The sequence below is a fragment of the Anser brachyrhynchus genome (assembly GCF_964034855.1).
Source record: "Anser brachyrhynchus genome assembly, chromosome: 13".
NCBI classification, from domain to species: domain Eukaryota; kingdom Metazoa; phylum Chordata; class Aves; order Anseriformes; family Anatidae; genus Anser; species Anser brachyrhynchus.
The window spans coordinates 8,492,749-8,503,442 of NC_137708.1; the positions used below are offsets into that span (position 1 = coordinate 8,492,749).

Consider the following 10,694-nt stretch of genomic DNA (forward strand, 5'->3'; position numbering starts at 1 on the left):
GGCATGCAGGTGCTGTTTAGGGGAGGCTCAGAGAAGGCTTAAATTAAATGCAGTGCAGGGTGAAATCTTTAATGCCAATAATAATTTCCCAGAGGAAGTGATGGAAGTACAGTAGCTGCCGTGTTTAATGATGTATTTGAAGAGTACGTGCGTGTCAGCACGGGAGGACTGAGCCCATGTTGGCTGAGGGACTTTTCCATCTCCCCTTGCATAGAACACGTGCCACGTATATCATTAGTGCACAGCATTTGTCCTGGTCTCCTGCAGTCTCCCTTGTGTCCATGTAATGCCAGACCATACAGTCCCATGTCTTGGCTGCCTCCATGCAGCCACGTCTGTAGCTCCCTGTAAGGGAGAGGCCGCAGCGGTGGTGCTCTTGGACCCTTCTGTGTCAGTGTCTGATGGTCAGGACTGGCATGACGAAGCCGGTGGCTCTCTCTCTTTCAGCTCTGAAAGCAGTCTTTAAAAACAAGTGACACAGGGAAACCTTTAATAAATAAGCATGGAGAGGAGGGTTTTAGTAATGCTAGTTTTCGTGGGAGTAGCTGATTACAGACTACATTTTGGCAGACTGCAAAGGCTCTCCCTCACTTAGCGCCGCTTTTGATGTGTATGAGCCCGTGGCCGAGTGCTGGCAGCCCAGTAAGTGCCAGCCAGTCCGGTGAAGTTATAGGTCCTGGGAATGCAGCGCAATGTTTCCTGCAGACGTGCGCCAGTCAGAAGTGATGCTGTGGTGGTTAACATCTGGGCGCTGCTGTGGCACCTGCGCGGTTCTCGTTGGCCAGCCCTGCTGGGCTGGTCATGGCCGCGTCTTGCCTCGATGTCTTCGTGCAGAGCAAACTAGTCACTTGTTCACATCGGATTGTGTGGAGTTTCAAATGCAACACCACGCTGCCTTTTACGAGTGATGGGGAGGGGATGTTGTTCTGCTCAGGAGCATGCTTGAGATGCACGTTTTGGAGCAGAGGGTCTGTGCATCCCCGTGTGCTTGATGTGTTATCCTTGAAGCAGCTCCATTAAAAGCCTTCATTTCTCTCTTTGTGTTAGATTCAATGCTGCTGGTAGCAGAGAGGCTGGAGGGGCCTTTTAATATCGAGTCAGTCATGGATCCCATTGATGTGAAAATTTCAGATGCAATCATGAACATGCAGGAGAACAGCATGCAGGTGTCTCAGAAGGTAAATGGGCAGTGGGGACACCGGCTTTATTTGTCCAGTATATTTCCCTCTGGGCTCTGAAGAGGAGGTCTCTCGTGAACTCCCATTTTGTAAAACTGTCTCCTTCTCTTGCATAGGTTTTCCAGGGATGTGGCCAGCCAAAAACACTTGCACAAGGTCGAACCGCTCGCTCTGTCTCTGAAAGTGGTTTCAGCGCTCGCTTTAGACCATACAACCCGGAGGAGCGGCCAACTACAGCCGCTGGCACGAGCTTGGACAGGCTGGTGAGTGCCCTGTCTGGCCGGTACTGTGCAGGTGCTACTCCCCCATGTAGCGTGGTGTGCTTTTTCCACTTGTAATTTATAGTTGTTGGTTAGTGGTTTTCTCTTTTTCTTTCTTAAATATTCCTTGGCTGCCTTAAACTCTCTGAGGGGTGTAATCTGTCCATGGCTCTGGATGTAAATTACCTCAATGCTTGTGTGTCAGAAAGTGCCTGTTTAAAGGCTTTGCTTATGAGTAATATGTGTTTGAAGAGTGGTGTTTAATTTTGTATTAAAAAGTAAATCAACCATCAAAACGACGCAACTTTACATGCAGCCTAAAGATCTGGCCTGTACACGTCTGTTAGGATAAAAATACCTTTCCAGCTTCACTTTTAATGAGTGTTTGGTATTCTGGATTATGCCTTTTTTTTTTTTAATAGGTTACTGATGTAAAAGAAAAGCTGAAGCAAGCCAAAAAATTTTGGTCATCTCTCCCTGGCAACATTTGCAACGATGAAAAGATGTCTGTAGGCACTGTCAACGAGAACGAGTGCTGGAACGGGAGCGCCAAGAGCAGGTCTGGAGAAACCCCTGCACTGGGTGAACGCTCCCCCTCAGTTTGTCCCCGAATGCTGACCCAACACCATGAGCCTCTGCTCTTCCAGGGCTCACACACGTCTCCCCTGAGCCTGGCTGCTCCCTTGGCTCATCTTCTTGTAGGCAAGAGAGCTTGAATGCAAAGCTAAAGGGTTGTCTGAGCTCTATGTGGTGGTTTGTTTTAAAAGATAGCCAGATGCGGCATCTCTCTTTGCACTTAGGACTCTTACTGACCACTGGCAGGTCTGGGGAGGTGAGGTGTACAAAGCCTTGGCTAAAAGACTGGAGATGCTCACGTTGTGTTGTTGCATCAGTGCCCCCACTTTGTGCTTCTTGCGTGATGGTTACCAGGAGGTGTTTCTGGGTTTCTTGATGAGCAAGGGCAAAGGAGTTGGAGGCCAGAGAAAAGTCTGCTTCTCTGCTGCTGAGGACAGTGGCACAATGGGACCAGTGGTTTTCATGCACACTTTTTGTGGAAAAATAGTTACAAAACCACTTTTTTTTTTCTTAGGGAAGAAATTACCAACACATGAATAAGCCAAAGGATTTCTGTCATATGGTTTATGTAACTGTTTAACTTTTATTTTGAAAATAGCAGGGTTTTTTTCCTGTTTGCTTACTGAGGAAATAAGCAAAATCCAAGATGTTCATTGTGTGTGTGTGTGTATATATAAGTCCAGGGTTTTCCAGCAGTTTTTCTTCATATTTACAGTTTTTGCTCTTAATATTTTGATATTTCTGGTGTGCAGGATTACTGCATAAATTTTGCACTGTTTCTTGGGTGCCTGAAACTGCATTGCTCAGCTAGCTTGATGGTTTGGGTCTCTGTCACAAGAAATGGGTCTGCCCTCCTAAGGTCTGCCCTCCTGTCTGCAGGAACTAATGTTGGTACTGTAATTAAGCAAAAATAATATTTTCTTCTTGTGTTAAACACTGATTTTTCTTGCAAGTCAGGTAATTGGAATTAGAAAGCAGTGTCCTATATCTGGTCTGTAAGATAAAAGGTTTCATTTCGTACTCTGTAAGATGACACTACAAATGCCTGTTTCAGGAGATATATTCTGTTGGGTTTTGTTGCTCAGTAGCTCATTTAAACCAGCAGATTGTCCTTGTGTTCAGATGTGTCGCAGTGCAGACCTGAGCACGCACACATCCTCAGGCAGAGTAGGATGGCTGTTGTCTACCAACAAGTTGGGTTATGTCATCTCATTTTCAAAATCACAGATGTTTTTCCTGCTGGGGTTATTGGAGAAACTGCATCTCATGTCTATGTGGTGAGCAGCCCATATGTAGTACCGCAGCTCTATTGTTGAGGTGCATTATGCAAAGCCAGAATGACTCTTGCCTCCAACAGTTCCTGTAGGTTTCTCTGGTATAGCTATGACCCCAAAGGCTGTTTTCCCACAAGTGTCATCCAACTGGACATCAGGGCATCTCAATAGCTTGTGTTGCTCTGTTGCCTTGCAGCAAGCTGATTTATGCTGCTGTTAAGCCATTATTATTATAAACCCTACATCTTCCTTCTTTTTTCAAACTGAGGAGAAAATCCACCTCCCCCTCCCCCAGGTAAAAGGCAGGCATGTAAAGGGCACAGGATACATAAGAACACTGATTAATTTCTCATGCTAAGAAGCCAGAGAAGTGCTCCATGTGGGCTGGCATGTGGGAAGAAAGCATTAGGCTCAGAAAATCACCTGAGCAGAGAAGGGGGGTTGGCATCACTGAATTTCCACGCTCTCACCCCTCAGTGTGGTCCCTGCTGAGCTGCAGCTCCAGTAACGTCAGGAATGGTTTCTTTTTAGATATGACTTTGCGGTGACTGGAAACGGCTTGGCAAGTCAGGTGAATAACCCAGAGGTGGAAGTCGATATTACCAAGCCGGACATGGTGATTCGCCGGCAAATCATGGCTCTGCGGGTGATGACCAACAAGCTGAAGAACGCATACAGTGGGAACGACGTTGACTTCATTGACATCAGTACGTTTGCTGTTGTTTGCCTTTTGCTTTATTTTTTTTTTCTTCCTCCTTTTAATTGGAGTTCATGCTAACACGGGGTAGCTAGTTAAGCTTCGGGCATCTGTAAGTGAGTTAGTAAGGAGGGTGAGAAATTGCACGGCTGGCAGGCTGTGCGCAGAGTCTCGTAAATGCTGAAATACTGCCCGCTGTGAGGTGTCGGAAGCCTCCTTACACCAGGAGCATCACGGAGGCATCTGCATATTGTGCTTTTGTTTTTTTTTTTTTTCTTTTCCTTGCTGCCTTTTGCAAACAAAGCGTTGAGCTGCAGATGGCAGAGGGCTACAGTGTGTGTGTGTGTGTGTGTTTCCTGCAGGTGAGGAGAGCAGCGGGGAGGAGAGCGGCAGCGGCTGCGAGTTCCAGCAGTGCTCCCCGGAGTTCGAGTTCAATGCAACCGAAGTTACTGGAAACTCCAACAAGAGTGATAAAAAAGCGAACACTTCTGCCGCTACCAGTAGCGGTTTATCACAAGCAGCCTTGTTCCTTAGCATTTTGTTCTTGGCCATGCAAAGACAATGGAGATAATTGTGCAGCATAGGGGGAAAAAAAAGACTTTTATTATCAAAGTTAGAAGGCACCTGCTTTCACTTTTATACCATCTAGTGACTTTGCTTTTTAAGTTAATGGACAACAGTGTACAGTTTTTACTATGTTGCCACTGGTTTTAAGATACTGATTTTTTTCCCTTGCTATTCTGGGAATAACAGGAATGGGGCCTACCAGTCTGTCCCGTTCACCAAGAGTCCATGATAGAGGTGGATAACAGAAATGTATATACAAGCCTGTAGTTAGCTCTGCATTTGTCTTTATCACTTTTTTATTTTTTATTTTTATTTTACCACATTTCTTACAAAAAGAAGAAACCCAGGGTCCTTTCTTGGCATGTAACAAGTATGTGTTTCTGAAATGAGAAATATCTGTACAGAAGCAGGTTTTATTTATCATGTTTATCTTATGGGGAAAAAATAATTACCAAACGAGCAGAAAACATGTTTCATGTAGTTAACTTCCCATTTATCCACGTAATGTTAGTTGCCTTATCTGGAAAAAAGTAGAAGTAATTTGTCTTTATTATGCAGCGAACCAACATGAAGACAGAACTGGTCAGTGTGCCAAGTGCCCCATTTGCATAAGGTGGTAATGCCAGGAGCAGCCTGTACTTTCTTTACAGGATGTTTGGTTAAGTTGGAAGAGACTACAGAGAATTCCAGTTTTGCAGATGCTAAGAAGAGTTATCATTTGTTCCCCAGGATCCTTGCGATTAGCTGTAACTCACGTAGGTCAGTTCCTGAAGTGCATCTCCAGTGGGAATAAGGCATTAAACTTGTTCGGTTGGAAGCAACTTGTCGTGTCACAGATCCAAATGCCAACACGTGTCTTGTCTGCAAATTTGTTAGATGAATGCTGGATTAATTTTTTTCTGTTTTTTATTTTTAGGAATACTTTGCCGGGGGGTGAAGGAGGGAGAACTGTTGGTTTTGTTTTAGCAAAAGTTTTGTCTCCTCTCTGACCAGGGGCAGAAGGGAAGGCTGGGCAGGGTGCCCTGTTGCACTGTTGCAGGCAGGAGCTGGCAGGGCCGAAGACGCCTCCTTTTTGGTGCTCTTGGTCCCCTGGGAGCCAGTCCCCGGGCACAGAGTGACTGCAGCTTTTCGAAGCTATGCAAGACGCCCATCTCTCTCTACGTATGCTTTTGCAGTTGGAACAGTGTCGTGGTACAGCAACTCATTAATAAAGGAAAAGTATATTTTTAAGAAAAAGATATTAAATAATTTTTAAAAGAGTTGGGGGGGGAAGTCTTCAGAAAGACTCAAAAATTATTCTGCATGTGTCTCCTCCTGCTTTAGGTAGCCTTTAGGTCTGGCTGGATGCTGGGATCCAGCCAGGAGAGCAATCCAGAGAGAGGGAGGGTTTGCTGTATTCCACCCTTGTGTTGTAAGGATAATTTTCTATTTTTATATTGAAGCATTAATTACTTGTTAGCTCAGGGTCAGCGTTATATTCAACTTTATTTTCACACCAAATTTCTGCAAAGCTATAAAGATGGAATATTCTTGGCTGGTATAAACAATCCTGGAGGCTTAATTTTACTAGAAGTAGCCCGTTATTTATTAAAACATGATGTTAGTAGAGTAGGGATATTCTGGCTAGATTATTTTTCTTTAGAAAATAAATCATGGAAGCATAAAATTGAAAAAGTTATAAATTTATGTGTGGGAAAAAATGGATTGTAAATAGCTAAGTTGCCTTGTGAGGAATTGGAAAATGTGCTGATACTTAGAAACTACCTCAGTTCTGAGGAATTTCCTTTCTAGCTTTGAGTGCTATTACATTTACTTGGTAGAAGTGAATCTGGTCTCCAATATGTAGCTGAAAGAGTTATCCCTATAGACCTTGTTAGATTGTTTTTAATTTAGAGGGTTGAACTACATCCAGCTGTTTTCTTTCAGCTAAGTTCCTTAACAAAGAGAATTTCTGAATTAAATATTGCTGATGGTTTCCATGACTTTTACTGATTTGTTTGGTTTCATGGCATTTTCTGATTGCCCTTTAATTATTTAAATGGTTCTAACCATTTGAATTTTAATCCTGAAATAAACAAACCTTAGATGCACTACCATTGTAAATATATCACAGTAAGGTCTGACTGGATAACCCTTCTGGCTTATACCCAGCTGGCAGGCCGGCAAAGTTAAATGAAGAAAAAAAAAAAATTTAAACTTCTTCAGAGCTCAGAGAATGGTGAAACAAAAGCCCTGTGTTCAGAGTGGCTGACTTTTCCAAGATCTCAGTTTTTGGCATAAATGTTCATATGTAAGAAAGTTGCTTGTAAATTCTCCTGCTTTTGAGCGTTCTGCCCAGTCTGTGCTTAAAGGAAAACATTTCTGAATTTATATTTATCATTTTACATCTAATTGCTTACTAATTATTATTCATTAGTTTGGTAAAAGTGAACAATGTGAAGACCTGACTTGAGTTTTAAACTTGTTCAGTTGACGTTGTTAATAGCACAACAATCCTCCGCTATATCAAGGACAGATTTGTCACCTGGGGCTACAGGAAACAAGAGTAAACATCAATGTAGGATGATGAAAAGTTGTGTTCCTGCTTTTATTTTGTGTTTGTGTGTGAAATTGGCTCTCTGACATGAGCTTGTAAACTAAACCATACGGGTGGGGACTGAGGCATGCTGCTGGCTGCTTGCTCGTCAGAAGGCATCTGCTCCATTTCTTCCAGTGTTTGTTTTTTTTTCCAAATAACCATTGCCATTATGGTCATGCTTTAAGGAAAAATTCCCGCGTATAAATTAATAATTAAAATTAATGCAAGTACTAATGAGCTTCAAAAACAAAGTTGACCAGAGAAGGTGGTATTCTTGGTGGCATTGAGGTGCTGTCTCCCAGAGGTGGAATAAAAAAAATCCAGCCTGTGAAAGGATCTGCTGTAACAGATCTGTGACTCTGTTGCTCTTCTGAGTGAAGCACACGGCGCCCTGCGCTGCAGCGGCCGTTCGGGTGATGTGCACATACAGGTCGCTATGGGTTTCCCCAGCAGACCAGCCTGCCTATTTACACTTCTGATAGTAATGAAGGGAGAAAAAGAGAGCAAACAACGGCACTCCTGTATTCAAACAGCCTCTCATTTCATCCTGTGATGGATGGTGTGGCCCGAAGTCGGGACCGGTGACCGGAGCGGCAGGAGGAGTCGCCCCGGTGCTGTTCTGGCCTCGGCACTGCCTCCTGGTGTGGTTTTTCTTGTGGGAGGCTTCTGGGCAGCAAAATGGGTGATCCCGCAGTGAAGGCTGAACTTGCCTGTGAGGACAAATGCCACGTTAAGTTAGCATATGTATTTTGAAAGGTGCAACTTCTCAGTACTTCAATTATTTCTTAAACCTGATGATGATGAACTTTCCCTCCCCATCCTCTAATTGCTTTAGCTGGATGCAAGACTTGCTGAACCAGGTAAGACCTCTGAGTTGGTCCTGGCTCCTTGCTCGTGGTAGCATCTGGTATCAGACATTTCAGAGCAAGGCACGTGAAAAATCCTTTCAATTTCTTTGGACGTTTTTAGTTGTAGCATGTCCTACAGTAACTAATGGCTCTGTTTGTCACCCCACCACAGACACCCTCTACCTTCATACCTCTCTTGTGCAGTCCCCTGTTGTGAAAGCAGTGATGCATGGTGCATGGCTGACGTGCTGGCAGCAGCAGTAAACCAGACCAGTGGCACCCTGCACCAGGGATGCTGCTCGTGTGCACGTCACTTTCCAGCACAAAACCTCAGTGTTTCTCGTTGGTGGGAAGGCCTGTGCACTTGCACATCCCTACAGCTGGGAGCAGCAAATGGGCATCTCCTGCCAACACAGACACTCCTGACACATCTTGGGGATGCTGAAGAGCAAGGATTGTGCCAGTGGAAGCTGGTGGCTGTGGCTGAAAACCCAAACCTGGATATATCCATCTCCCATTGTTGGAAGAAAACAGCTTTTTTTTTTTTTTTTTTTCCCCTTAATGCTGTTGGTTTTATTTTCCCATTTAGGATGGGCTGAGGTGGCCTTCCTCTGCTGCTTCTCTTTTGGATGCTATCTGTAAGGATAATCGTAATTTAAAAACATAAAAATGAAAGCAGAGTGGTAAAATTGATGTAGGAGCATTGCAATGCCCAACCTGGCTGGTGAGGGTTACACCCCAGGGTGAGATTTGCAGCAAGCAGCTGCCCTGGGAGGGTGGAGCAGCTGCCTTGGTCAGCACTGTCCCATGCTGTCCTTGTGCCAGCATCCCCTGTGCTTGGTGTGGTTGTCTTCCTTGTCCCAAACAGCTGTGTGGTGTCATGCCACACTTCTTCACAGCATCTTCTTTCTTGTGGCTGTGATTTAATGGCTTAAGGTGATCCATATCTGCAAGACACATGTTGATTAGAGATTGTGTAACTGTGGCTTTTTTTTTTTTAAGGACAACCTGAATGTAAACCAACCTTTAGTACTGGTTTTCAGTTCTTAATACTGCTGTTGCAGGCATCATGTTTTTTGGGGGGTGGTTTGGTGTTTTTTTATGGTTTGTTTTTGTTTCTGTTTTAAATCCTCTGCTTTGGCTTGTTGGAGGGCATGTAACAGTGTAAATTGCCTGGGAAGATGCAGCTATTTATGGGCTTGCTGTAATTCTGGGTCAAGTGTGCTTAAATTGCTGTAATTTGTATCTAATGGATTACATGGATTGAGAGCCCTTTTATAACTGCTGGATCAAGGAGGGGCTGCCCGCCTCGGGAGGAGGGGAAGGCGTCCCCTTTGTCCCTTTTCTCTGAAAGGGCCGTCCTCTTCGGCAGTCCGTGGCGCTGGGCAGCCTGCCGAGATGGAGGGGCCCTGGGCAGGAGGCGTTTGCTGAACCCCGCAGGTCTCGCAGAGTTACTGGATGACGGATGAACATTTAGTCCCTGGGTATGATCCCTTCTGGGGGACGCTGGTGGCATGTCCCAGTGTTGTGTTTTCTCTCCCAGATGTGGTGGGCTTGATGCTGGGGCAGTTGGTGGAGCTGCTTTTCCTCCTGAGCCTGCTCTGCTTTGTTGGCTGATTGTTTGGGCTCCTTCCAGCCCGCTCTCACTGCCTTTGCCCCTTGTTCCTTGCTGACTTAGCTGGTTTTTCCCATAGTTCTTGCACTGTTGTGGATCTTCTTGCTTGTGTGGCCTCCTCCGGAGGCTATGTCCTTTTAACCCCCAGCCACAGATCACCGCAACTGTTAAAACAAGAGCTTCCATATTCTTCCCAAAGCAGCTCTTACAATTCATGCTGGCAAACCTGCCTAACCTTGTTACACATTTCAGAAGCCAGTTTCTCTTGGAAGCCCAGGAAAGGGGCCAAGCGATGGGGAAGGGCAACAAATAGGCTACAGACCTACTTGGGTTTTGGCCCAGTAATGCCAATGTGGGTATCTGCTGGGCTGCTGGGTGCACTGCAGTATGGTTGAGGAGAAGGGGGAGAAAGCTGGGGCCGTGTCCTTGTAGCTGTCGCATGTGTCTTGCAGAGGATGAGCAAGATGATGGAGGAACTGTATTCGTGTCTGGAAGGAGGCTTCTGCCACGCTCAGTCAAAATCGGTGCTCTGCATTGCCTTCTTTTACATAGCTGTTCATCTTCCCAGAGCCTTCCTTTACATAGCTGTTTGTATTCCCAGCGCTTCCTGCCACGTTGTCTCCTGCTATGTGTGTCATTAATTCATGTAATCTGATGCAAATCAATATGCTAAAACCCTCGTTAATTGGGTTACTGATTTATACTAATGAGACTTAAAATCTTGGAGGAGGTTAAGGCTATTTGTTTCTCCTCTAAATGGCTCGCCGACTTATTGTCAGCCCCACAATGCCTGGCCCTTGGCTGGGCTGGTAATTGCCTCGTGACTGTATTTGCATCGACATAATGCTGAGGATGTTAGCAGGAGCTAAGACATGGCATTTTTTTTTTTCCTTGGAATGGGAAAATTCAGGATTAGCAAGGTGGAATGTGTTAGCCTGTAGTTGCTCACAGCCCCATTGTGTAGAGTGGCTGCTCTTTACCTACAGTCCAGGTCTGTTACTGCTTCCAATGTAAATTGATTTTTTTCAGAACTTTGCAAGTCTAGCTCTAAAATACAGGCCTGCTTGGAACATTAGGAATTGGCCAGGCTTTTGTTTTTTC

The 10,694-nt window shown here is 45.0% G+C and overlaps 1 protein-coding gene across 2 annotated transcripts in view; it reads left to right on the forward strand.

Moving 5' to 3' along the window:
* The window catches only part of GPC4 (glypican 4), a 69,735-nt gene extending 62,611 nt beyond the window's left edge, over window positions 1–7,124 (forward strand). For both annotated transcript variants that reach the window (XM_080553712.1, XM_080553713.1), the window contains exons 5-9: window positions 1,048–1,178; window positions 1,295–1,441; window positions 1,861–1,997; window positions 3,820–3,995; window positions 4,348–7,124. In XM_080553712.1, coding sequence (XP_080409838.1) covers window positions 1,048–1,178; window positions 1,295–1,441; window positions 1,861–1,997; window positions 3,820–3,995; window positions 4,348–4,556 — 800 coding nt within the window. In that variant the 3' untranslated portion in view covers window positions 4,557–7,124. The remainder of the gene's footprint in view (window positions 1–1,047; window positions 1,179–1,294; window positions 1,442–1,860; window positions 1,998–3,819; window positions 3,996–4,347) is intronic.
* The last annotated feature ends 3,570 nt before the right edge of the window (window positions 7,125–10,694 follow it).